The sequence below is a fragment of the Cryptosporidium muris genome, genomic scaffold (assembly GCF_000006515.1).
Source record: "Cryptosporidium muris RN66 scf_1106632373407 genomic scaffold, whole genome shotgun sequence".
Taxonomy (NCBI): domain Eukaryota; phylum Apicomplexa; class Conoidasida; order Eucoccidiorida; family Cryptosporidiidae; genus Cryptosporidium; species Cryptosporidium muris.
Window position 1 is genome coordinate 710862 of NW_002196572.1, and position 27507 is coordinate 738368.

General features: G+C 27.2%; 9 protein-coding genes across 9 annotated transcripts, besides 29 other annotated features; 4 read left to right on the plus strand and 5 right to left on the minus strand.

Moving 5' to 3' along the window:
- Positions 1-525: 525 nt before the first annotated feature.
- CMU_018740 (uncharacterized protein) lies at positions 526-3357 on the plus strand (the record flags this gene model as incomplete). The annotated part of the gene is made up of 1 exon (XM_002140430.1): positions 526-3357. The coding sequence occupies one exon, from the start codon at positions 526-528 to the stop codon at positions 3355-3357; it is 2832 nt and encodes a 943-aa protein (XP_002140466.1).
- Positions 1991-2020: a sequence feature (AT_rich).
- Positions 3358-3764: 407 nt separating the features above from the next.
- Positions 3765-6704, minus strand: CMU_018750 (uncharacterized protein; the record flags this gene model as incomplete). Its single annotated transcript, XM_002140431.1, has 1 exon — positions 3765-6704. The coding sequence occupies one exon, from the start codon at positions 6702-6704 to the stop codon at positions 3765-3767; it is 2940 nt and encodes a 979-aa protein (XP_002140467.1).
- Positions 4579-4637: a sequence feature (AT_rich).
- Positions 6705-6710: 6 nt separating the features above from the next.
- Positions 6711-6739: a sequence feature (AT_rich).
- Positions 6740-6818: 79 nt separating this feature from the next.
- Positions 6819-6885: a sequence feature (AT_rich).
- Positions 6886-6928: 43 nt separating this feature from the next.
- Positions 6929-6956: a sequence feature (AT_rich).
- Positions 6957-7029: 73 nt separating this feature from the next.
- Positions 7030-7239: a sequence feature (AT_rich).
- Positions 7240-7514: 275 nt separating this feature from the next.
- Positions 7515-7545: a sequence feature (AT_rich).
- A 169-nt stretch (positions 7546-7714) lies between these two features.
- Positions 7715-7898: a microsatellite.
- An 81-nt stretch (positions 7899-7979) lies between these two features.
- Positions 7980-8026: a sequence feature (AT_rich).
- A 143-nt stretch (positions 8027-8169) lies between these two features.
- Positions 8170-8193: a sequence feature (AT_rich).
- Positions 8194-8228: 35 nt separating this feature from the next.
- Positions 8229-8495, minus strand: CMU_018760 (uncharacterized protein; the record flags this gene model as incomplete). Its single annotated transcript, XM_002140432.1, has 1 exon — positions 8229-8495. The coding sequence occupies one exon, from the start codon at positions 8493-8495 to the stop codon at positions 8229-8231; it is 267 nt and encodes an 88-aa protein (XP_002140468.1).
- A 384-nt stretch (positions 8496-8879) lies between these two features.
- Positions 8880-9113: a sequence feature (AT_rich).
- A 23-nt stretch (positions 9114-9136) lies between these two features.
- Positions 9137-9159: a sequence feature (AT_rich).
- Positions 9160-9189: 30 nt separating this feature from the next.
- Positions 9190-12180, minus strand: CMU_018770 (protein kinase domain-containing protein; the record flags this gene model as incomplete). Its single annotated transcript, XM_002140433.1, has 1 exon — positions 9190-12180. One exon carries the CDS (start codon positions 12178-12180, stop codon positions 9190-9192), a length of 2991 nt encoding a protein of 996 aa, XP_002140469.1.
- Positions 9357-9379: a sequence feature (AT_rich).
- Positions 10549-10593: a sequence feature (CT-rich).
- Positions 10693-10720: a sequence feature (AT_rich).
- A 27-nt stretch (positions 12181-12207) lies between the features above and the next one.
- Positions 12208-12239: a sequence feature (AT_rich).
- A 174-nt stretch (positions 12240-12413) lies between these two features.
- Positions 12414-12441: a sequence feature (AT_rich).
- Positions 12442-12909: 468 nt separating this feature from the next.
- CMU_018780 (aconitate hydratase, putative) lies at positions 12910-15756 on the plus strand (the record flags this gene model as incomplete). Its single annotated transcript, XM_002140434.1, has 1 exon — positions 12910-15756. One exon carries the CDS (start codon positions 12910-12912, stop codon positions 15754-15756), a length of 2847 nt encoding a protein of 948 aa, XP_002140470.1.
- A 24-nt stretch (positions 15757-15780) lies between these two features.
- Positions 15781-19719, minus strand: CMU_018790 (uncharacterized protein; the record flags this gene model as incomplete). Its single annotated transcript, XM_002140435.1, has 1 exon — positions 15781-19719. One exon carries the CDS (start codon positions 19717-19719, stop codon positions 15781-15783), a length of 3939 nt encoding a protein of 1312 aa, XP_002140471.1.
- Positions 18553-18607: a sequence feature (AT_rich).
- Positions 18845-18899: a sequence feature (AT_rich).
- A 155-nt stretch (positions 19720-19874) lies between the features above and the next one.
- Positions 19875-19955: a sequence feature (AT_rich).
- Positions 19956-20477: 522 nt separating this feature from the next.
- Positions 20478-20501: a sequence feature (AT_rich).
- Positions 20502-20816: 315 nt separating this feature from the next.
- Positions 20817-20873: a microsatellite.
- Positions 20874-21210: 337 nt separating this feature from the next.
- On the plus strand, positions 21211-22213 carry CMU_018800 (uncharacterized protein; the record flags this gene model as incomplete). Its single annotated transcript, XM_002140436.1, has 3 exons — positions 21211-21302; positions 21375-21618; positions 21704-22213. 3 exons carry the CDS (start codon positions 21211-21213, stop codon positions 22211-22213), a joined length of 846 nt encoding a protein of 281 aa, XP_002140472.1.
- Positions 21624-21702: a sequence feature (AT_rich).
- Positions 22214-22247: 34 nt separating the features above from the next.
- Positions 22248-22269: a sequence feature (AT_rich).
- A 45-nt stretch (positions 22270-22314) lies between these two features.
- Positions 22315-22479: a sequence feature (AT_rich).
- Positions 22480-22536: 57 nt separating this feature from the next.
- Positions 22537-22717: a microsatellite.
- Positions 22718-22719: 2 nt separating this feature from the next.
- On the minus strand, positions 22720-23451 carry CMU_018810 (uncharacterized protein; the record flags this gene model as incomplete). Its single annotated transcript, XM_002140437.1, has 1 exon — positions 22720-23451. One exon carries the CDS (start codon positions 23449-23451, stop codon positions 22720-22722), a length of 732 nt encoding a protein of 243 aa, XP_002140473.1.
- Positions 23452-23471: 20 nt separating this feature from the next.
- Positions 23472-23502: a sequence feature (AT_rich).
- Positions 23503-23820: 318 nt separating this feature from the next.
- Positions 23821-23846: a sequence feature (AT_rich).
- Positions 23847-23877: 31 nt separating this feature from the next.
- CMU_018820 (uncharacterized protein) lies at positions 23878-25515 on the plus strand (the record flags this gene model as incomplete). The annotated part of the gene is made up of 1 exon (XM_002140438.1): positions 23878-25515. The coding sequence occupies one exon, from the start codon at positions 23878-23880 to the stop codon at positions 25513-25515; it is 1638 nt and encodes a 545-aa protein (XP_002140474.1).
- Positions 23895-23917: a sequence feature (AT_rich).
- Positions 25516-27507: the final 1992 nt, after the last annotated feature.

The following is a 27507-nucleotide window of genomic DNA, read 5'->3' on the forward strand; positions in this document are numbered from 1 at the left end:
ATTCATAAAATGTCGGTAAGAAATATGCGATTAATTCCAAGGTCCGGGTTTTTATATATATAAGATTACTAATATGGTTTATTTTGTTTGTATGAAATATTTCAAATATTTACAATAATTTGTTTGATAATTTACTTGTTACTATAAATTTCAGGTATGGTAAATGCTAAATGTCATATATATCTTTATAAATACTAATCTTTAGGAAAAAAAATATTACAGGTACCGATACCGCCAGCGCTATTTCACAGCGCTATTGTGGGTTTTGCATGCAGAAAATAATCCACTTATATGCTCATAATTGTTAGTTAATTTGGTATTATTACAAAGATATACATTAATATAAGTATTTTCTAAATAGAACATACAACTTAACATTTAGAAGACTGCTTATGTGTAAGGTTTGAAGGACAGTAGGTACTATTCTATATAATAAGTGTAACAACCTTAAATTAGATTTCAATAAATTTATTTCTTACAAAATCTTATCAATTTGCAAAATCTACTAAAAAATTAATAGAATATATGGGGTTTGCTTTTGTTTTACACTTAATAATAATTGAATTGGTTCTAATTTCTACCATATTTATAAGGGATCATGGACTAGTTTTTGCAACTGATCCATATGAACAGAATGGAAAGATGTTACAGGGTAATATACCTCATAAACCAAAGAAGTTATTGATACCTAGTAGTAATATTAAAAATAGGGTTCCAAAGAAAACTCGGAAGAAAGGAAAGAAGAAGATAGATAATAGATTATCCCCAATACTTGAATCAAGAATATCGTCCACAATACCTGATGCAGTTATACCAATAAAAAAAGGGCAAACACACTATGGTATTGTCCCAACATTTGGAGTACTAACCCCAGGAATGCACACAACTATTTTGGGATATAGGTGTACTCCAAGTTCATTATGTTCTAATTCACCAGTATTACTAGAGAACAATGATAATCAAACAATATCTAGTCAATTTAACGAATATATATCATTAAAATTAAGGTGTTTGTCACATCCAGATGGATTTATAACTATGTTATATCCTTCTAAATCTGTAGTACAGCCTTTAGTTGAAGAAACAATTAGAACAGAGGTACAAGAAAGAAATATAAAATCAGGTTCAAATAAGTTAACACTTAAAGTTTCTTTAGTAGATTTTGCTTCTTCTGAGGGGCTTTGTGCTCACTTATATCCACTAGTTCGGTGTGAGATTATAACATCTAATATGTCATCATTATCATATAAACCATGGGTAATAGTTAATGGATATCAATGGCATATAGTTGGAGGTACTTATGGTAGAGTTGCATTTGGTTTTATAGATTCTTCAGATATTGTTATGAATCTTCCCCAAACACGATTTTCATTGTACTATAGATTACCAAAACTGTTAAGGAATTTCAGAGTATTGTATCATGGTTCAAGTAAGCTCAAAGCTGGTTGGGTTAAATCGGGAGTAAAGATGGCAGTAGCTATTAAGACTGCACTTAGAGAAAGACACAAGTCCTGGATGCTATATTGGGAAAGAGAAAGGGAGTATAGCTATAGTTTGGCTCAACAACCTTTTGTATTATCGGGTAATTTGTTGCAATTAACTCCAACACTATTCACTATTCATACAAATTCGGTTCATAATGAAGAACAAAAATTATTTCCACCTTTATACTCTAATAATAACATGGGAATCCATAGTGAAATCTTGATTATGGAAAATCTACATGTCAACAGGATGTCTGATATAAGAAGATTTTTATTTAGTAATAATATTATTAACACACTTGAGTCCTTAACTACTGAGTGGATGGAATCTAAAAGTAATAATATAGATTGGATTGAAATTTTGAAATCAACTAGACATGAATATTTTATTGATAATCTTGGTCCATGGAGTTTATGGTACTTTTCTGTAATGAGTATATTCTCAGCTTTGATAGCATCACTTAGTTCTTTCCAAATGACTGGTCAATATATCCTATATCATTGTGATTTAAATGAAAATAATATTTTATTTATTACTTCTATGCCAATGTTGAGAAATTGGAATAAATTTGGTAGAAGTCGAATTCTTGATGAATTTAAAAGGTTGCTTATGCTTACCCCAAATGATATACGTTTTGTTGATTTTTCATTTGTATGGTCAGGGAAGGATATAAATTCTAGACATTCATTATCTCCTTGTAAATCACAACAAAATTTACTTTATTCAGATAGTGAGAATGTATCAATAATGTTATCCGAATTTCTAAGACAGCACTCTTACAAAGTGCACTTTACAACAGAATCAAAATATAGAAATGAACTTTTAAAGACACTAAATAGTCTTGCTATTTCACTAGAGAGATATGATGAATGGTTAAAGGCAACTGATAAGTATAGGGGTCCATTTAATGATTGGTGGCTATCTTGGGAACCATATTATGGACCTAATGCCAAACATTCTATTACTGATAGTATAGAAGCTCTACTTATCGGGTGCAGCCAATTAACGCAATTTCATAATTATGGTATTGAAAAAGAGCGAAAAAGTCTCAGGAAACAACCAACTTGCTTTAGTATAGAAGCTTATCTACGTGGTTACTACTTCTTCAGTTTTACTCAAATACAACTTGCAATGTGTGTAATACGCAATATCAAAAATTTGAGTCATGCTAGCAATATAAAGATCTTTTCATATTTTGAATTTGCAATTTATATGATCAAGATATATTTATTATTCAAAGGTTTTGGAATGATAAATGACCTAAAATCAGTATCTTCTATCCAAACAAGTAGCCCAGCTGAAGGTTTAGGAACTCCTCAACTAACTGTTCTTACTAATGCAGAAGTTTACTTCTCTCAAAACACATATAATGTCCCTGCATCAATATGGATTCAAGTATGTCCTACAAGTTTTCCTGAATTATCTTCTATTTGTACTGATATTTACAAATGCACAATTGAAAGCCTGAACAGAATAGATCTTACTTTCAAAGAAAATATTGGTCCTAATATTCAAGAATCAATTGATAGTTCAATTAAGGAATCTAATATTATTGAAGCATTTATTCAGTTTTGCCATAATGCTGAATTATCTGAAGAAGGAATTCTTATAGCTTTAAGACTTAAATTTAGATTTACGGAAGATTTACTTCCGACACTTAGTGATATTCAAATTACCAGTATTGTAAAAGTGCTATTAAATAATACTGAGAAACCTATCAATGAAAAAAATATCTCTATAGCTTGTAAAAGCAAAAAATTCATCAGTATGTTTAACGAGTTACTTCATCTTAATATTTCAGGTGATTTCATGATCAAGTTCTGTGATATATATATGAAGAACATAGACAATTTGTTTGTATACATTGACTAAAAAGAAAATCTACCTATATATTTTCTGTCTTATTTATTAGTCACTAGACTTTTTTTGGAATTATGAATCTTGAACAATTAAACCTATTATAAAAGTAATGTTCTAATACTAGATTACTTAAATAGTAAATTTACTCAACTTTCTTTAGTAATAAAGATAACTTGTCAAATATCATTGTAGTCTTAAGTAAATAGGTATTAAGTCAAAGATATGTTTTATTGTCAAGTTTAATACTTCAAAAAGCTACAGATCTTGATTTTATATATATTTAGGTTGATATAGACGAAATCTTGTTAAATAAAATTGAATAATGTACTTCAGTAAATTAATAGTAAATTCCATGTTTTAGTTCTGATATTTCAAAATGGATATTCTTTGTATAATTACCTCCAATTTATTCTATATTACTAATTATAAATCGGGATGTTAATAAAACCCAAAGGTTTAATTAATTGATCACATAATCCCTGTTTTATAAAATCTTTGTTTTTAGTCTTCATACCCTTATCTTGACATTCTACATGCTTAGGAAAATGAACTTTTTCTTCTCCATCATCATCATAAAACTTTTGCCTTATATATTGATATAAAGCAGGATAATCTGGGTGTTTCTTATATTTTGGACTTACTATATTTCTATTTCTGCACTCTTCTTTTGAATTCTTCTCATCATTAATATCAAAAGATATTTCTGTATATATATTTATAAAAAGCATACAAATCTCATAAATTTGTTCTTCAGACTTATCATAGAGAATTTCACCATTTTTAGTATCATCTTGCTCATATTCACTTAAAATTCTTGAAACTTTAGTTAAAGATGTCAAAAATTGTAAGCCTAAATTCTTTTGACCTGTAATAGTAGGTTCTACTCTAAATAAGAATCTTAAACCAACTAATAAAAAAGATAATGAAAAGTCCATACCATAATATAACTTATGTATCCAACGATCTAACAAAAATTCTTCTACTTCAAAAGTCTTCAATGTATCATTAAAAGTCTTAGAAGTATTAATAATTCTCCCTAAAGATCCATTTAATTTCTTAATTGTCTCTAGATTTATATTTTTTAGTGACCCTCTCGATAATACCTTTTTAGATTGTCTTTCTAATGTCTCATCACTTTTTTGACTCATGAAATTGTTATAAATTAAAAGAAGAGTATCTTCAGGACTTTCATATATATAATTAAAACCCTGTATATTTTCAGAAACATCTTTCAAATTATTAAATTTATTCTCTAAAATTTTATTATCATCATTTAAACAATTTATTATTAACTCACAATGATATGGGTAAAGTGTTATTATTTCACCACTTGTTAAGTAAAAACTATAAAATTCTTTATTTATAAAGTCTGGAGGAAGACATGTCTTTAAGTTTGAAGTTGCGATATTCCAGTAAATAAAAAGTGTCAAACGAGATGTATCCCAAAAAGAAATTGATGCTTTAGTTGATAATCTCAAATTATGTGAAGACTTTAAACCTATAGTACTATTCTTACTTATACTTGTAATATTTTTACGAATACACATACCTACTCTCATCATACGATAACTAAACATAGAATATCCTCTTAAATATGCTTCAAATGATATACAAGGCTCTTTTTGAGATATATTATTAGATCTTAAAACATCTTGTAAATAATCACAAACTTTCATAATACCCTCAAATTCTTCATTAAGAGAATAAGTAGAAACATCCGTAACATCTGCACCGTAACGTCGCCACTGTTTGTACCACTCTATAGCCCCACCTACATAATAATTAGAGATTCTTCTCCATTCTGGAATATTTGAGAGAGTTTCAACTAACTGAATTGATTTCATATGAACTTCACGATATTTAGAAGTTTGAATTGGAGTAGGTTCAAATGGATAAATATTTAATTCAAACATATACCCAACTAACAGTGCATTCAAACTCTCTGTATCTGCAATACATCCCTTAAATTGTGTAGAACAGGGACCTGGTGAATTACGTTGACCCCGTTCTTGAGGTATCCATGAAAACATAAAATCAATAATGTTAATAGAATCTAATGTTATAAGTCTTCTCATCTCAGTAAATAAAATACGGGATGGGACTTGATTTGAGATACTTCTAACAATAATATTATTATCATGCAAATCACAATGCATATATAAAAATCTCCCTGTCATTGAAAATGCTGAAATCAAAGATAACCAAGTATATAATAAAAATAGGGCATTATTAAACCAACCATGCCAATCATCTGTCATATTATAATACATTACAGCTGTAGAAGATTTTATTCTCTTTCTAACCTCATGTAAATGTAAACCTGAGGCATATTCCATTATAAGAAAGTCAGATATAAAATTTGATCTATTCTTAATATCAGGGATTAAAGGAGAAGCAGATAATGTATATTTTGGAGTTCTTGAATTATTAGGACCTTCATTATCAATCACATTTAAAATATATAATGAAAATACTCCAAGAGAAAAGTGAACATGTTTACCATTCACATACCAAGCTTCTGAAGAAGAAAGTTGTAATGAAAATTCTCTCTCACGTACCCAAAGATTCTCAAAAACTGATGGTTGTCTTACTAAACCTTTAACTGCAGCATAAACTACTGTACCTGGTAATAACCACCCAGATGAGTATCTTCCATTACCATGAAAATAAATACCAATATTCCTTATAGAAGTATTCTTAGGACGAAAAGTTTTGTAAAACTCAGAGTTCTCATCAAATACTAAATTCTTATCTGAATTTACAATTAAAGATAATATTGTTTGTATACTAGGATCAATTATAGAATCAAATTTTATATTTGTTCTTAAGTCATTTCTCAAATGTGTATATGTATTAGAATTTAAATCATTTATAGGTGGAGTTATAATATAACCAGGTGCAACTTTTGCATGTGCCCCTTTAAATATATACCAAGAAAGATTATCGTCATTAAATATTGCAAGATTATTAGAAACTGATGAATATTTCTGAGAATATCTCCTCATTAGACAATTAAAAATAGGGTGAAGATGAGCACAAAATAACTCAACTGGAGCTATTAGTGGCAATTTATCATTATCTGTACTATTTTTCTCACTAATCTTAGTAATATCTACTAGTTTCTTAAAAGATTGAGCATCAAATAAAGTACCATTTATAGGATCTATTGATGTTAAGGGAAATATTCCTTTTGGAGCTACACTTCTTGAGGGATATGTTGACCATTGGTTAAGTATATATAATGGGCTTAATTCCAAATTCTCCCTACCTTCAATAAATATTGTATTTAATTCAATAATATGGAAAAAGACCAAAATGACTATAGAACTTAATTTATTCTTCACATAATAGAAACACATATTACCTAATAATTAATTATTTTATTTGTAATATTGGAAAGCTTTATAATCATTAAACTTTAATATAGAGACAAGTCTTATATCCCTTAATACTTTTAAGTTATCTCTTAAATCAAATATTAATTATAAACTCTTCATATATTAATTTTTAAAAAAATTATAATTTGTTATCAATAAAAAAGTGATAATTGAGATTTCTTCTAACCCCAATTTATTCTAACTTCAATTTATTTTATTATACTTTATTAATTACGTAATATAGACCCCTGTCTAAATAGCACGGGTATCAACAATTTGGCGCCTAAATTATACTAATATACCGCTCTATTTTTTTTTTTTATCAATATTTATGCATATTTAAAATATTAATAAATACTTAATATTTACATATTTTTATACTTTTATGATATCTATATATTTCCTTATGTTTTGAATTTATTATATGATTTTATATTGTTATATTATCCTTCGGAAATATTAAATTTTGTACTTTATTGTAATATTATTTAAGAGTATATTTTTTTAATAAATATAACGCTTATAATAACAATAATTAATTAGCTCTTAGATTATTTAATATTTTTAGTTCGAAAATATATCGATACTATAGGGGATATATAATTAAGGATATAAAATTTTATGGATCTTATACTAATAAATTGACTTTAGAAATATCAATTGTTTGGTTCTAAATAAGAATTGTTTAAATTACTAAATTTACCTTTAATTTTAAATTTAGATGTATCTTTATTTGAAAGAAGGTGGATTTTTTGTTTATAAATTGTGGTACTTTTTAAAAGACATCATTTGTATATAATTTATAAATATAAATAATTTTAAACAAGTTTAAAAAAGGGCATATTTAGAAGATTTTATCAAGATACTTTGGGAAATTTAAAGTATTATATTTTTAAAAAGTTTCAAAACTCTCAATTCAAAGTTTTAACAATTAAAAGGGAGGGGGGTAGTTATAAATAAAGATTTATTCATAGAAATAAAGTGGATTTTATTAGATAAATATATTAAAAAATAGGAGATAATATAAAATATATTAAGAATTAAAGATAAAAAAAAAAGAAAATAATATAAAAAGTAAATAAGCAATTTATTTTATTAAAGGATAAAGGATAAATACTACAGATTCCAAGAAATTTTGATACTTACAATAAATTATTAAATAAATGAAATAAATAATTTGAAATATATTATTAGTAGGGAATAGTCTTAAAATAAATCCCAAGATTGTGTTTAAATAAAATTACACCTATTTAGAAGTTAAAATATATTACAATAAAATATTAAATAATAGTATTATAATATATGGATTAAGAAAATTATAGACAATAAATTTACATGTCTAAATTGTATACATTATCTAGATTAATTGAATAATTTTCCTTTTTTTTTCTTGCAAAATATTAAGGATCTAAGAGTAATACTAGTATTCCTGAAAAACTTATGTTTCAATATAAAATAATTAATTTTAATTGATCTTTATCTTTATTTTGTACTTTATGATAAATTTTACTCTTCAGCTGGTTTATTTGTTTCTGTTATATGCCCTTCTGAAGTTGACTCTGGTTTCGTTAATAGTACTGGTTCATTTACTTTTGAATTTTCTTCTTTATCTACGTTTTCTGTTTCTGTTAGTGGTTTTGATATATCTTTATTTGGCTTTTTCATAGCTTTAGCTAATTCAGCTTTTTTTTCAGCTAGAATTCTCTGCCTTTCTATATCATTAGATAGCTTACTATCAGGTTTTGCTGCCGGTTTAGAAGAACTACAACCCATCTTCAAAACTTAATGACTGTGAATACAGATATCTTTTAGAATAGTTTCAAATTTATACTTAATATTAAGGGAACAGTTTAGTGTAATTAATTAGATATGCATAATTACTCTACAGGAGGGTGTACGCAAAAGTCAACAATAGACACAGTAGTAATACAGATGCACACGGGTGTATCTTTTTTTAAATGCTGAATACCAAGAAGACGCAACTAATTAGAGGTAGGACCAAGTGAAAAAAAAGTTAAAGTTAATAAAATAATAAAATGTATGTGATAATAACAAAAAAGTAGAGGTTTTGAAATAGTAGTTGATATAAATATATAATAAAGGATTAACTAGATTTTCTATAAAGGGACATTAAAATATCTAAAAATTTTTGGAAACTATTTAATTATACTTAATTTTTATATGAATAATAATAATTTATTAGATCTAAAGATTATATGGTTATAAAGTATAAACAATTGAAATAATTTATAATTTAACTTTTTTTTTTTTTTTTCTTGAAATTAGTAAAATTAAATGCAAAATATTAAAGTGATTTTAGAGTTAATAATAAAATGTAAAAAGACTAATACTAGAAAATTATTTTTATATTATTAAATAATATTAAATATTGATAACCGATTCTATAGAAGATGAAATAATATATTTATATTTAATTGGAATAGATTGAAATTAAGTTTATAATAAATTAATGACCTTTTCTAGATGCGGTTATTGATCCAGTTGATGGAGGTGGTGGGATATAAATATTTTTTACAAGTGTTGTGTATTGTAGTATTGCTAATTGATTAATACTACTCATATCTTGTGTAATATCTTCTCCAGTTTTTCCAGTTGTTATTGATGAAACAAGAGAATTATATATATTTAAAAATAATGAATTCCCTTGTGTAACTATATTCCATCTCATAGAAGAGTAGAAAGTATTTGATTTTTCACCTTTAATTGAGTTAAATGGGGTTTTAAAAAATCTATCCAATGCAGAATTGCGATCATTATCTGATAATGTCTCTATTAATTTCTCTATTGACTGATATTTTTCAAATTGATGTGGACCAATAGTTAAAGAGTGTGGAATATGGAATTGGAATATTGTTTCTGAGACAATTTTTGTATCAATAAATGGGTGTGTTAGTAGCTGATTAACATTTGGTCTATTTGCTGGGTCCCACTGAAGTGCCCATTGTAGTAAATTTCTGAGTGAATCTAGCCATAATTGATCATCTTTAGATTGTAATGAAAATGTATAACCAATTTCTTTTGGAAATATAATTTTACCTTGATCACTTTGTAAAAACATAAGTATTTCATGTGGTGCAACATTTGACTTATTTGATGAGTTAGAATTTTTTTTTACAGCTGAAGGAAGTGGGGGACCTCCATTATTAGATCCATTATGTTTAGATTTACTTTGGATTGGTTGAAATAAATGACGTTTGTAGACAATACGGTATAGTATAGCACCTAATGACCATATATCAGCTGTACGTGACATTATTTGATTTGGCATACGTAATTTGGATGCTGCTGCTGCAAGTGCAAATTTACTGCTTGAAATTGAAACTGGGCGTACTGTTTCTGGTGCCATAAATGGTAGTGATCCTACAGCTTTATCTCTAAAAATATGAGTTGTATCATCTGCAATTGGGCGTGATATACCAAAATCTATTATTTTTACTTTTTTTCCTGTAATACAAAAATCTTTTCCATTATTCCCAGCTAGATCATTTAAATTATCATTATTTAAATGATCTATATCTTCAACAAAAACAAAATTAGCAGGTTTTATATCTCCATGTACAATGCGTAAATCATGGACATCTTTAAGAGCTAATACCATTTCTGTCCATATTTTTCTTAGTACTTGAATACTTGGTAGTAGAGAATTCCCTTGTAAGATTCCATTTAAATCTTTAACGCCCAACTCCATAATAATATCTATTGCTCCACAACCTAATGCTATTTCATAGTCAATTAATTGAATTACATGTGGACATCCTCGCATCTTTTTTAGTAAGTTGACTTCCTCTGTAAACATGAGTAGTAATTGTTCTTCTTCATTTTCATCCTCTTCTTCATTTTCTATTTCTTCACCATCAGCTTCCATATTAGCTCCTTGAAGTAATGAATTCCTTTTCTGATTACTTTTTTTTTCAGAGTTCACTTTATATCCTGGGCTTTTTCTTGCATCATTTATATTTTTATAAAAATTTTTATTAGTATGATCAATATTTTCTGATTCACTTTTGTTATGGTTATGCAAGCCAGTGAATACCCTAACACATTTTAATGCATAAAAATTATTACTATCACATTCACGTACTTTGTAGACTTGAGAAGAACCACCTTTCTGTATAGATGACAAAATTTCATAAGTTTTTCTATTAACTTCAATTTTATATCCTGGATATTTCACTGCTGGCTCTAATGAATATTTACAAACCTCTGGAAGTTGTAAGGGATTAGAACGATTATTTGTGTTAATATCAGCTTCATTTATTGAATATTCTATTGGTTGTTGCTCAGGAACAATATTAAAACCAATTTTTTTATTTGACTTAATTTTCGGATCTATCTGTTCACTATTTAATATTTGATTTTGTTGCTGGATATTATCAATATTTTGAGGTTGAAATTCATTTTGTGATCTCTGTCTTCTTATTGGAATTGGAGTTTTAAGGTCACAACTATTTGTTGTATATGAATCACCTTGTATATATGAAGTTGAAAAGTTATTGCTAGTATTATTCTGGGTAGAATATGCAACATTTATTGTATCATTTGTTTTGGATCCTGCAGGTGTAGTAGCTGTTGTTGAGCTTAAAGAAAACACATGAGCTCTTCCACCAATTCTTTTCGAAGGTACATATCTTATTGTTGCTCTTTGTTCTGGTGGTTTGACTGAATTATTACAAGTAGAATCACCAATTGGTGACGTCTCTGTATTGGCTGATGCAGAAGATGATGAGGAAAGTGATAAAGTATTAGGATGTGTATTTGTATCATTCTCCACAATATTATGAACTGGAGAAACACCTATTCCTGGTTTATTTTTTTGTATAATAGATGTAAATTGTGTTGTTACAGCAGTTAATAAGGCACTTGGTTCTGCATTGTAAAATCTTCCTTGCTCAATTTTTTGCAGAGCTTTTGTAGCAGCATTAAAAAGTAATGTAGAGTTTGGTAAACTATTTGGTTTTCTTGAATAATTTAGAAAATCCAAAACAGCCCACAATCCCCAAACTCTTGCATCTTTCTGACCAATAGATTGTAAAGATATTTCATTCAATAGATCGGTACCTATGTCTAAGTCACATAATTCACTATTATTTTCACACTTTGATAATGAACTCCAGCAGCTCACAATCGTAGCTTCCAAGAATAGTTCCGCATGCTTTTCGGTCCAGTCCATTGATGTTCTTAAGTTAGCTGTATCAACAGCATTACGATACACGTATGATAAACTTAAGGATATTGTTGATGGGATTTCACTGGGTCTACATAACCCCCAATCTGGAGGAGCTGAAGACAAATTAAATGGGAAAGAGCTTCTTACTAACCTATATAATTTACCATCACATGCTTCATGGTGTAAAAATGCCAGAATACCTGTTATATCACCTTTAGGCAATTCTGAAAGACGACGTAAATCACGCTCTATCACGCTGGTCCAGTCCATTTCGGCATTCCATTACACCCTAGTTAGTTATTATATATATTAAATAAATAAATAAATAACCAAAATCCCAATTTTTCCTTGATTATTTTGTCCTTTTAGCTATTTACCTTGTAGCTGTTTATTCTGAGTTTCCCACAGTTTGAGATGCCTGAGGCGCTACTTTTCAACGTACTCGCATTTACCAAATAATGAGTAAAAGTAACACTTTCTTGAGTTTTAACTTGAATAATCTCTATAATTTATTGATATTTATTTTTTTTTGAATACACTAATAGCATATTCAACTTTTAGATATTGGTTTGGTCCTATCCACATTGCATGCATGCAAATGCCGGTATATAAACTTTAAATACTTGTGTATACCGTTAGAAACAAAAAAAATGACTATTAAAAAGAAAATAAGTATACTAAATTTAATAATTAATTCACTTATTTATATCAATGAAAAGTGATATTCCCACTTAAATATACTTTAGGTACTAGTGAGGTTAAAGAGTTATGGTTTAAAAATAAGTAAGGTATCTACAAAGAAATAAAAATATAAAGTAGATGATACCGGAGGATTTGAAAAATCAAAATTAACTCGTCAACGAGAATAGTTTCTTTTAAGTAGAAATATTTTGATCGTAAAGCGGCTCATCTAATACAGAAAAGTGCAAAATTAAAGATACAAGTATCTAAGTTTAATATATTACAGAAACTTTTAAATAGCTATTTTAACACATATATATGAAAAAAATTTTTTCAACCATTGCGAACTCTGAACCTCATCCATTTCTTAATATACTATCTAGATTAGAAGGATCTGGTTATTATTTTTCTCTTAAAAAATTGAATGATCCAAGGTTATATAAATTGCCGTATTGTATAAGAGTTTTACTGGAAAATTTGATAAGAAATTGTGATAACTATTTAATCAAAAAAGTAGATATTGAAAATATATTAGACTGGCGAAATACTTCAAAAAAAGGAAATGTAGATATTTCATACTTTCCCTCTAGAGTCTTGTTACAAGATTTCACTGGTGTACCAGCAATTGTAGATTTGGCAGCAATGAGAGATGCAATATTAAGTAAATATGGGCTATCACCTGAAATAATAAATCCAAAAGTACCAGTAGATCTAGTTATTGATCACAGTGTCCAAGTAGATTTTTATGGGAGAAGTGATGCTGTTAAAAAAAATTTGGAAATGGAGTTTTATAGAAATAAAGAGAGATTTGAATTTCTTAAGTGGGGAAGTAAATCTTTTGACAATTTAAGAATTGTACCTCCTGGATTTGGTATCATTCACCAAGTAAATCTTGAGTATCTTGCTAGAACAGTTTTCAAAATACCATTGGAAAAGGAAGAAATAGACAAAATAACTTTAGATGGTGTAAATATATCAGAATCTGACTCAAATATTCTATATCCTGATTCCCTTGTAGGAACAGATAGTCATACAACAATGATTTGTGGACTTGGTATACTTGGTTGGGGAGTAGGTGGACTAGAAGCTGAAGCAGTGATGCTTGGCCAGCCAATAACAATGAATATACCGGAAGTTATTGGAGCTAAGTTAATTGGAAATTTACAGCCAGCTGTAACTAGTACAGATATTGTTTTAACAATAACATCCATATTGAGACAAAGTAATGTAGTCGGGAAGTTTGTTGAATTTTTTGGTGATGGTATAAAACAGCTAAGTGTAGAAGATAGGGCAACAATATCCAACATGTCTCCGGAATATGGTGCAACTATTGGTTATTTTTATCCTGATGAGTATAGCTTACATTATCTTTCATCAACAGGAAGATCTAGTGAAACTGTTCACTTTGTCCAAAAATATTTGGAAGAACAGTGTCTAGGCAAATTTACAAGTAGTTCTATTAGTGAATATTCTCAAGTTGAGTATAGTGAAGTAATTGTGATTGATTTAAGTATGATTGAGCCTTGTGCAGCAGGACCTAAAAGACCACAAGACAAGGTCGCACTAAAGGATTTAAAACAATCATTCCAAACTGCATTGTATGCACCATTATCAAAATGTGGATTTGCTGTGAAAAAGACAGATGAAGGGTGTAAAGTTGTTAGTAATTACAATAGTAATCTAGATTTGGCTCATGGGTCAATTGTATTGGCTTCAATAACGTCTTGTACCAATACATCTAACCCTTTAGTAATGATTGGGGCTGGATTACTTGCAAAGAAGGCAGTTAAGAAGAATTTGAAAGTTCCTGAATATATAAAAACGTCTTTTTCTCCAGGTAGCCATATTGTAGAGAAATACTTGCAGATAAGTGGACTATTGCCATATATGGAAAAATTGGGATTTTACACAGTGGGTTACGGGTGTATGACATGCATTGGAAATAGTGGAAATTTATCAGAAGAAATAAGTAATGTTATAAAAAATAAAAATCTTGTTGCTGTATCAGTTCTGAGTGGAAACCGTAATTTTGAAGGCAGAGTTCACCCTTTAACAAAAGCTAACTATCTTGTATCTCCACCTTTAGTTATTGCATTTGCTTTAGCTGGTAGGATTAATATAGATATGACTAGTGAGCCATTAGGAATAAATCATATTTCTGGAGAGGAAGTTTATTTAAAAGATATATGGCCTACCAGAGAAGAAATTTTAGAACTGGAATCTAAGATTATTACTCCAAAGTTGTTTAATGATGTATATTCTACTATCCCAAAAGGAACTGAACAATGGAATTCTTTAGAGGTTAAAAGAACCCCAGTATTTAGGTGGAATCCCGATTCAACATATATCCACAAACCACCTTTTTTTGATGATAAATTACTAAAGGTTCCAACAAATACAAAACTAGAAGATATTTATTGTCTCCTTAATTTAGGGGACTCTATCACGACAGATCATATTTCCCCAGCAAGTGATATCTCTCAAATATCTCCAGCAGCAAAGTATTTATTGGGAAGAAATGTTAAAGCTATTGATTTTAATACTTATGGGGCTAGGAGAGGTAATGATGAAGTAATGGTTAGAGGTACATTTGGAAATGTACGAATAATAAACAAAATTTTATATAAAGAAAATTGCAGTGACAATACAGAATTACATCAGAATATTGAAGGACCGTATACATTATACATACCAAATAATGAAATTCTACCAATATACGATGCTGCACAAAAATATAGGGAAAACAATCAGCTACCATTGCTTGTAATTGCTGGTAAGGAATATGGAAGTGGGAGTAGTAGAGATTGGGCAGCAAAAGGTCCTCGATTGCTTGGAGTTCAAGTAATTATCGCTGCAAGCTTTGAAAGGATACATAGAAGTAATTTAATAGGTATGGGCATTATACCACTTCAATTCCTTGAAGGTGAAAATGCTGATACTCTTGGTCTTGATGGTACAGAATTATTTTCAATAGATTTATCTGAAGAATTTAAACCCAGAGATAAAATTGAAATAAAAGTAAGAAAACGAGAAACTGATAAAGAAATAGTATTTAATACTATCTTAAGACTAGATACAAATATTGAAATTGAGTATTATAAGCATGGTGGAATCTTGCCATTTGTATTAGACAAAATTGCAAAGGAATATTTAAGTGAAAAATGAAAATTTTATTATGAACTTTATTAGTTAAGTTAAAAATGATTGACATAACCAGTTTACTGATTCTAGGTCAAAAGGCATGTCTTCACTTGAGATTGCATTTTTTCCAGCAAAATAACCTGGGTTTACTGCTATATCTATAGATGCATTGAATGCTTCAAGTGATGTAGGACTATCATTTGAATATATCTTCGGTCCTATTTCTCTGATTAAATTATCATATTTATCACGAAGTTGCAAATATCCAATATCTCCAAGTTGTGGAAATACGGAATTTCTGTTATCAGATTCATCAGAATTTATTGTTGATGGAGTATCATTGCCATGGCTGGTAATATTTTTAATAATAAACTTGAGTTTTGTCAAATTTTGTGCTAATGAGAAATCAAATTCAACATTATCTCCAACATTTGCATAAAATTGAGGCATCATATGATAAACGGGCTTCCATAAATTTGTCTTTTTAAAATATATTTGGGATGAAGAATTTTCTTGATTATTGTCTTGATTTTGTAACTCAATGTATCTACTGCTATTCATATGATTTTTGAATGGATTGGTGGTTAATATATTTTCACTATTAAGCCATATATCGAAAAATACAACTAATGAGTTAATTCTTCCACTGCTTGTAATATTTATAATGATATTATTTACCCAATTTTCTAATTTATTAAATCCACCTGGAATCAAATCAATTGTCAAAATATGGAATATTTCACTTCTATCATAAATAGGAGTATTATTAACATACTTTAATGCGTTCCATTGCAGTGGCCCATCAAATCTATATGTATCCCAATCACTCGTATTCACTCCAAAAGTTGAATCATTTCCAATTTGTGTAACTATTCCATAAATACATAATTTACAAGGTACTGGTAATGATGTCTTTAAGATTGTATTACGTAAAACTCCACTTTGAAATACAGTGCTCCATAACGGAATAATTCCTTCACTTAAGGCATCATGATCGAAATTCATACCAGTGAATAACCTTGCTTTTTCTTTTATTGTAATAGACATCCCATTATTATTATTTATAGAAGAATTTGAGGACTCTAAAATTATTTGTCGTACATCTCCATTGTAAAATGATAGCCTTTCATTTAATTTTTTGTTTAAAAGATATTTTGTAGTAGTATCATTTTGGATCCACCTATAAAAATCTACTTTATTGATTCTATGCTGTTCACTAGTATTATTACTATTATCTTCCAAAGTATTGATAGATTTCCAATACTTTGATTTTTGAATAGATGAATCCTTTGAAATAATCTCACGTTCATATAGTGGTTTTACATCATTTTTTATCACATCACACAATAATGTAAATAAATTATCCTTAATCAACTTCTTATATAGCTCTTGTAAATTTGGGAAGTTTTCAATCGCTGTAAAGTGTACATCAAGTTTATTCCAATTAGGGAAAAGATTGTGTTTAGGAGTTTTATTAATATTGGAACTTGCATATAATAATATCATTGGTAATAGTGCAGCAGGACTTGAAGATGATATTATTCCCTCAAATAACTTGGAAGGTGAATTTGAAGTTGATAACTCCCTAAAAGTCTTTATTAGTACTTTTATCCACATATTTAGTGATTCTACATCACATAGATTCTCTATAACAGGACGAGGAACAGAACTTGAATGTAAAGGTACTATTGGAATATTTATATTTGTATTATCATGTTCAGGATTTGATAATAGTGTGATTGTTTCGCTTAATGGCTGTAATAATATTCTGGAATGCTCAATTCTACATTCAAATTTAATATTTACAGGTTTACATGTATTATTGGATAAAACTCCACCTAACCATTGAACTGCAGAAGGAAAAATATATTTTCCTTCGTCTTCTTCATTAATAAATTGAGGTAAAGTATCTATAATTATTTGTTTATCATGATCAATTGTATTTCTTAAAGCTTTGTATGATAATATAATGGCATTAATAGATTTTTTTCCAGGAAGATAATATTCTATACTCCCGTTATAATATGGAAGATTAGAAGTTGCACATATACATTCATAGAAAGAAACATTTACCATATTTTCAATAACTTCATTATTTCCTTTAAAAAATTCAAGATTTCTATTATTTACCATATCTTCAATTGGAAATAATCCAAGTGGTATTGGTTCTGTCAAATATTCAAGAGGATAACAAGGGTTTAATGGTTCCCAGTATGGTGACCATAATCCTTCATTTAATCTATCCATACAAATTTCCAATGAGTTAAAAGTATCATCTGCAAATGATTCTTGTCTACAATTCTTTTCATTTAATGAAAAATCAAAGGATGGAATTTTTATATTTGCAAATTGGATAAATACATTAATATCTGATGGGACAACTATAGATTTCGAGTATTTGCTATGAGAGCTAGTATTCAAAGTATTAATACTTTCATCTTCCTTATAAAGACTCCAAAGATTTGCAATTAAACCATAACCTAGTAGACCAGGTTCAAATTGACTTGCATCTATAATTATTGTTCTTGGGAATGACTGTTTCCAAATAAAAGGATTAACATTTTGCACATTTCCATGAATAACTTTGATTTTCAAATTATTTTTATCTAAATTTTTTGATATCTCCATATTAGTGCTATCAATATTCAAATTCTCATTTCCTTCCTTATTATTGTTTATTTTATCAGGACTATTTAATTCTTTATTAGATAAACTCTCAGCACTAGTATTAAATTGTAAAATATTTACCCCATTTGAAGATGCCATATTAGCATATAATCTCTGTAAACATGGAGAAAATGGTCTCATTTGAGTAGTAACTAATATATTTACATTATTTATAGAATTATTAATTATTTTCATCATTAAATATATTGGAAGAATCATTGTTCCAGATCCAATAAATAATACAGTACAGGATTCTTCTATAAAAAAATAATTAAGCAATTCAGTCAAGACCTCAATCCAACTTGATAAATATATCTCACTTGTATCCAAATATATATTTATTATCCTCTTATACCAATATATTTCTGATGATAGCTGAACAATTCTAGACATACCTCTAAGTGAATTCTCATATGGTTTTTGTAGTCCTTTACTAAGAAACTTCATATTATTATTAAATACCATTTTTTTTTTTTTAGAATTATTTAATGTATTATTTTCGACTACTCCAGTAAGTGTTTGCTTTAAGTTACTTATTTCTTCTTTTGATAGATCTGGTGAAAGTTCTAATTGTAAATCACTGCCTAAAGATCCTACTGTAGAATTTAAATTTTTTGCTGGTAAAGTAATTATATTCTTATTATTTGAGTAATTTCCACTTATTTCATTCACAGATTCTATATTCTCTTGATCTTCAAGCTCTTTTAAAATATGTTCAAATCTACTATAATCCACAGTAATTCGTTGTATTGCTGCATTATGATCTGCTTTTTTTTCACATATTTTTATCCAATTCTCTATCTCTTCTTTTACCTTATCTTGAGAATATTCTTCATTTTGTATTTCCCGTTTTAATGCTGCTTTAAATACTATTGATGCTTTATCAAAAATATTCAACAAGTAGAGTGCCTTACCAGCTCTAAACCATGCTTTAGACCATTCTGGATATAATAAAATAGCATCTTTTGCATCTTCAAAAGCTTTCATATAATTCTCCTCACCACCTTGCAAAATAAAACATTGTGATCTATTTGTATATATTTTTGCTTTTTCTATTTTTACTTCCTTCAGAGTATCACAGATATCTTTATCTCTTGGACTCAATGTATAACCAGCTAAGGCTTGTGTAAATGAAGTAATTGCACCCTCATAATTTTTCTGCTTAAATTGTGTCTTACCATGTTCTATCGATCGTGTGACTGTATAACGAATTAGACCTGGATCTATATCTTTCAATGTTGATTGTATAGCTGTCAAGTTACCATCTTTATATTCTTGCATAAGATGGCATGCTGTCTGTTCTATATTAAGTGATGTCATTTTAAAATAAAATTCAAGTAAACTTGTACAATTCTATGATATATTCGTTGTAGGGTCATGATACACCGTCCAGTCTTTTGGTATTGCAGAAACCACTTTGGTGCGCTACATTCAAATATGAAAGACAATAATAAATAATCTCACAGTTATCCGCCATAATATTAATTTATTATCTATTAAAATATTTCAATTTTTTTATAGTAAAATTCCTATATAGAAATATTTTTATTAAATATCCCAAATAATATTACCACATTTATTCCTCCAAATATATACATAATGTTTAACTATCTATCGTATACTTTTTGGAGTCTGGTATAAATATTCAAGTATAAACCGCCTAATTATATTTGTGGCATGCTATATAGCGCTAACATTTTTACACTCTCAATTATTGTGAATTTTCTCTATAGGGTTATTCAACTTTATTATTTATCCCTATAAACTTCTTTTTTTTTATATCTTAATTCAAATTATTAATTGATCTCTATATATGAGGGTATTCTTGATGTTATATATCTGATTATTCAAGTTACCTTATTATTATTAGATCTTTTATTAATAAATAAAGGATAAAGAGTTTAAGCTTTGTATTTGAATAAGAAATATCCTTATAATACATAGCTAATATGATTTATATTTATCATTTCACATAAAATCAATAATCAAACCTCTTCTAGGAAAAATTGTAAAGGCTAGTCAATACAATACTAGCTTCTTCCTAAGATAAAAACAATATTATAATCAAAATTGTAGAGTTTTTAATATATATATATAATAAACATTCTATTGTTAATATCCGGAATATCGTTGAAGATTTCTAATATCTCAATATATAAAATATAATTCTAAATGGAAAGTTAATATCTATATTCAAAAATACCTCTAAGTATAATATTGTAACATTGCCTGATTTACTTATAAATCTGTAAAGTACTAACTAGTGCTCATTAATTCTATGAATTGGAGTTACTATTGGGTACATTTGAGCAAAATAAATACAAATCCACATCATCCAGGTGCAAAATGTCATCATTATAACAACAACCAAAGAGACTCTGAAATAATTACAAGAAAGTTAATGATATATAGCAAGAATATATATATATATATATAGGACAATATATATAGACCTAATGAATTATATGTATATAACTAACTTACTTTACAGTTTCTCCACGAGATAGTCCTTTACTACCTTTAACTCCAAAATAAATAACACAAAATATTGCAGTAATAAAACCCAATCCTGCAAATATTAATGAACCAGTCGTGGCATTATCAAATGGGGAACTCATTACAATAGCTTCCTAAAGTTTTAATGGCTGAAATACAAAGATTATATAATATTTAGTTACAATATACTTCTATAGAATACATTAGAGATAAATTGGCGCCAAATACATTGTATTAGCGGGAAAATATTCTTATTTTGTGTATTATCTATTTTCTATTATAAAATATTTAAGGTCATTTTCTGTAATATATACAATGACAACAATAAATGACGCAGTATTTATGTCTGATGATGAGGAAGATGAATCATTTAATGAATCTGATATATCATCTGAAGAAGATAATAGGTAAGGCACTTAATTATCTAATAAGAATATCTCCCAAAATATAATGCAATTATTATATATACATGCTTATAGTAAAAAAAATAATGTAAAATATGAAAGGGATGATAATAATGAAATGATGGATGATTTGGACAAAGAAGAAAGGATTGAAATACTTTATGATGATATCCTAAAGAAATCTATGAATATATTTAGTAGGCAATCAACAGTTAACTCAGATGACTTTATGTTACAATTTCAACGTAAATGTTATAATCCACCTAATTTTAGGAAGAATTCAAATATATCAGAACTTATGCACTATATAGATATTGGGGTAAGTTTAATATTAATTTTATTAAAATAATAATTATAAGAATACTTTGAATATTTTAAATATTTCTTATTTATATTTTATATAGACATCAAAAGTACTACCTAAATCTTTAGATTTAGATATTATGAGTTATAAGAATAACTGTAGAGATATAAAGAATATTTCATCAGATGAAACACATGAACTTGTAAGAAGTGCACTTAGTAATGCAATAGATAAAAATCCAATATATATAGAGAAACAAGTTAGATATGCAGGGAAATCATTTAAAATACGTGAGAAAGTGGAGAAATTATCATATAATAAACATAAAAAAGGTAATCAATTTATTGAAAATGCTTTAAGTGGAAAATTATCTGTGTTAGATGATATAGTATCAAAGATTACTAAAGAAAGTAGCATAAACTCAATACAAAAATCTCATTCAGATTGGTCTGAATTTAAACAAATGACAGGTATAGAGTCTCAATTAGAACAGCAAAGAAAATATGGATATTTATCTAAAACGGCATTTTTACAAAGAGCTGATTGGAGACAACATGAAATAGAATTGGAAGCTAAGAGAAGAGCACTAAATAACCACAATAAACAATAATTTCATTTAAGAATAGTAATAATTATATTAGGACTAAATATATATATATTTTTTTTCTTAAGACTTAACTAATAATTCTTAATTAGATAATACCTTGATTCTTAATATATTGAAATTAATTATTCTTTATATATATAATCAAAATATTAACTAATTAACATTTCTCAAAAAATCTATAAATTTAATTAATTACTATAAATATTACTAAAAATATTTATGAATATATAATAAAATATATTTATACAATAAAAAGTAATTATTTTTAAGGCTAATACCCATTAAAAGTAATATTTCTATTACTGACAATATATCTACATTAAAATTATACTTTAATATCCATATAGTTAATGTAATTTTTATTAATATACTTAATAAAATATAACATATTGAAAAATATCATTAATAAAAATTTGATATAATATGAAGATATATTATAAACATACTTTCAAATATACACAATTTAACAAAATATTTTTATTACAATATAATATATTTTATAATATATTCTATTGTAATCTTTTAATCAACTTGACTATATATAAATGTTCCCCAGATATTTTTTTTTCATTAATAATATCTATATTCCAACCTATATAGTTCTTATTTTGTCTCAATAAATTTATAACATCTATTGGTTTATTTCTACCTTCTAACAATAGATAACATAAACCACCATAACTCAAAATATTGTATAAACATATAACTTCATCTAATTTTGTTTTATGTAAGTTATCTTTCCCAAAAAGGAATCTATTAATAATTTCTAATCCATTTAATCCTCCAGCCCAAGCTACATCAATATTACATTGCTTCCTTAATTGTATAAGTTCATCTTCTAAACATGGAACATATGGTGGATTAAATATAATTAAATCTAATATTCCATTATTTAATTTTGATCTATTAATATTTCTAAAAGAGTCAAATAATTCCATATTTATAAATTCAGTACCTGATGAGATATTATTATGAGTTATTGTTCTTTTTGCAAGATTTATTGCACTTTTATTAATATCAGTCAATAATGTCAATGGATATATTTGTCTTTTGTTAAGTTCTTTCAAAATTGATGATGATATATACCCACTACCACATCCAACCTCACATATAATTGCTGGGTTTGCTTTTACTATAATTTCAGTTTCTTGTTTTAATGTATCTTCTAAAAAAAAAGTATCATCAGATGGTTCGTATACATAAATCCAATCTTCAGATGAAGTATGTGATAGATCTACCATCTTAAAGATCACTTACAGAGTATAAATAAATTTTAAATAATTTTTTTTTAAGTAAATCTTTTACATAGTAGACAAGTATTGAGCGTGATTATGCATCACAAGAAGTAATTCTGATTTTAAGTATAAAATTTACCTAAGATTTATCTAATTAAATAAATCTTTAATAAAAAAGTATCCAATATATTCTTTTTTAAGAAAAAAGTAGTAAAATACTTTAGATTCTATTTAAAGTGGTATCTTTAAGTACTACAAAAGCGGTAAATATTAGTATTTGGTAACGAGGAGACTTTATTATAAATTGAGCTACTTTAAACCTACAACACTCAATAGTATTAATAATATTTTTCAATAGGTAGTGCCTTTTTGAAGATATTAAATATATATATATATATATACAGTAATTGAGATGACAGGGATATATTTAATATGAGATATATGATACGAAATAAATTTTTAATATTAATTTGTCTACAGTTAGTTTTATACTTTACGATATTACATTATAAAGTTTGTTGGTTAATTACCAATAATAAATATGAATTCAATAATTTATCTTTACTTGGGACTATAAGGAGGGAGTATAACCTTGTAGAATCTGCAAGATATAATGAAGAATTATTAAATGATAAGATACTGGAGATAAGATCTAATATTGAGATTTTATTGAAGTTGATAACATCTTTAAAAAATAATATCAAAGTCGATTTTAGAGAAGTACAAAATTTAGTAGGGGAAGATCTTAGTAATATGAAATTTGAAATTCCAAATATTTTAGATATACTAACAGCTCAAAGACTTGAATTAATAAATTTACAAATAAAGAAAATAAATATGATTACATCTAGATTATTAGTATATTGGCATGCAGAATATAATGTGGGTTTTGATATTGAATCAAGTGAGTCACTTGATATGTCATTTTTAGATATGATTGGATTGGGTGATGAAAGTATATGGGATACATCTTCTTTAGGTGGGAAAGTTTCGGGAGCAATTGATCATGGGGTTGATATATATGACGAATCTGTGGATAGGCTAATAAGTAAGCTTGAGTTATACCGATATATTATGGTTTATAATTATGTAAGAATTTTGGGTGTTATATTCCGTAAGCCTTTAGATTATGAGAAGATAATCCGCAAGTGCTATGCGACTTTTAAAGCTATTAAGGAACAAATAAGTGAGATTAGAGATTCTATATCTTTAATATTACAACAAGATCTACCTAGTGAACCAACTTTACCAGAACCAATAGCACCTCCTTCATATTTAGATATCAGGAAGTACTGTAGTGCAGAATCATACAATGATTTAGTTGCCCGTATAGATTTTTTTAGAGAGGTACAAGATAATTATAAACATGCTATTGATAATATTAAAATAGAGAGATGTATAAATCATGAACTAAGAGGTTGTTCATCATGTGAATCCAGGAAGTATCGTATTTTATTATGCGAATGGTCTATTCATGATTTAGAGATTGATATCAAGAGGTTGGAAGGTAACTTGTCAATTTGTTTCAATATATTAAATAAACGTCATGAAGAAACTAGTAAACAAGTGAATTTAGATGTGTATAGTGAATTGAAAAAAGATATAAGTTTTGATTCCACGTTAGAATCAGAAACTCCATTATCTTATTCTCCAGATAATCACAATTCATATAGTTTAGACGAGAAGCCCAATTCTAATAATAGAGTTGCTAAGAAAAGATGGAAGAAATTAATGTTGGTAATTAAATTTATTAATTTGTTAAAGGAAATAGTTTATTTATCTTTAAAAGAACCTTTTATGAAAGTAACTAAGGGGATTGAGGGGATTTCTACAAATGTTAAGAATAAAAATAGTAAGTTTCATAGGTTAGGTAATAAAGTCATTATTAATAAAATAAATCAGGAGTTTCCAATACCAAATTTTAAGATTTCACATGGAGGTGATGATAAGATTAGGAAATCTTCTTTGAATTTTTGTAATTCACTAAGCACAACAAAATATAAAAATAATCAGAGTAAGTATACTCATTCAAATAGTAAAGTTAACAATTCTAATAAGAAGAATACATAATACTCATTTGAATAGTATAACTTCAACTTCATAATGTTGCTTTAAACATGATAAAAGATTAAGCTATGACAAGTTAAACATTTGCAACTGAAAATGGATCATTTTCCTTTAATAATTACTGTACAATTTAAGTATTTTATAGTATTTTAGTTTTCTACATATTTTTTTTTAAAAATATGTAGATTAACAATATAAAATTCTAGGAATTTGAATATTAAGACAAATAATCTTTTATCTCTTTCCAGAAATACGAATACTCCTAAATTTAATACTTTTGTACTATAATGCAAATTTTATATAAGATCCAATTAGATTTCATACCAACATAATCTATATCAACAATATTTTAAATCAATACAATGCATTTAGAGTTTCAGTCTAAAATAGATATCTGATAATTTATCATTTATTAAAGTGAACAGATAGTATTCTTTATTGGAGACTTATAGTATGTTCCTGATATAAAGATATTTCGTTATATTTAATTCTTGATAATATCTCTGAAATATATAAATAACTAGTCAGTATTGAAGCAATTTATCAAGTAATATTAAGAGTTGTTTTTCTTATAAAGTGAAGAGATTTTAATTTCCTTCATTTACATTTTCTAAGGGACTTGAAGGTAGTAATATATCCCAATTTATAAACTCGTATTTGTCTTGATATAGGAATAGAATAATAAACATCTATTAACTTATGAAACTCTTTATATTTGAATAATTTGTAGTGTTTTATAATAAAAACTCGATTTTTTTAGTTAAAAAGTTTAGATAAAGGTTGCATTTTAAATATTTTTTGGGATGTTTTAATTTAAAGTTAATAGACTTATAGTTAGGATATTGAATTGTAGTATAAATTTGGAAGTTAAATAATGGAAAGTTTTATTTATTTGTGTACTTTATATTTAACTCGTCAATGATCATGAATTACTTCCTTGAATAACTTAACAAATATCATTAGTGTGTAACCCTCTATGTCATGAATATATAGTGTAACATGTAACTCAGAACATCTAGAATATAAATAAAGTAATTTTTAATATGTCTAGTTAATATTAGTTAACTTAAAGATATGTGTTGCAGTTGTTTCATTAACTTTTGTATTTGGTACTTCTTCTGTACCCTCTCCATTAACCACAAGCACTTGTACTCATTTGTTGAGATATGCGTAGATTTATTTAAATTATCTATAGAGTTACACCTCTCAATACATAGTGACAAGCAATCAGTAAGATCAGTTATTAGAGATATAGTTTCTTGCAATAAGCTTGTAAGAAGTTCACATTTCCGTTTGCTATCCATTATGTAAATATGTATTACAGAACTTCTGAAATTTTCTAAGACTTATTTTCTACTTTTTTATATATTTAACTATAACTCACTTTTACAAATCTTTTTCTTTTCCTATACTTTCTGCAGGTAACCATTTCACCTTGTTTCTACAATATATTGGCCAAGAAGGGATACAGATCTATAAATGGGGAGCGGGTCAATTTGGCACCTAATGAATTTCAATATTTTAGATATGTATGAACTTACTAATGCTGTCAACAAGAGTCCTCCAGAGAGGATTAGAAATGTGTACAAAAATCTCTGATAAATAAAACCAAAACAGAATGCAATAACTGCACTGGTCAGAAGTATATATTCATGGATCTTATAAGATAGGTCTTGTCCTGAAAAGTCCTAAAAAAAAAAAAGTGGGATGAGTATCTACAACCTATGAATTAGTTGAAATAAGTCTAGAGGCTCAAGATTAAATATTCTACTTTATGAAATATTTTATTACTGATGCAATAACCTTGAGACTTTGGTAGACAAGTTTCCATTATTTTGGACAAACCTGAGTATTTTCTTTTAAACAATTATATGTATGTAACAAGGTTTCAAGCATTTTTTTATATAAAATACCAATTCTTTAATAAAAAGCCGAGTTATAGGTTCTTTTTTATTTTCTTGTTTTTTTTTAAACACAAAACAAATAAGATCATGG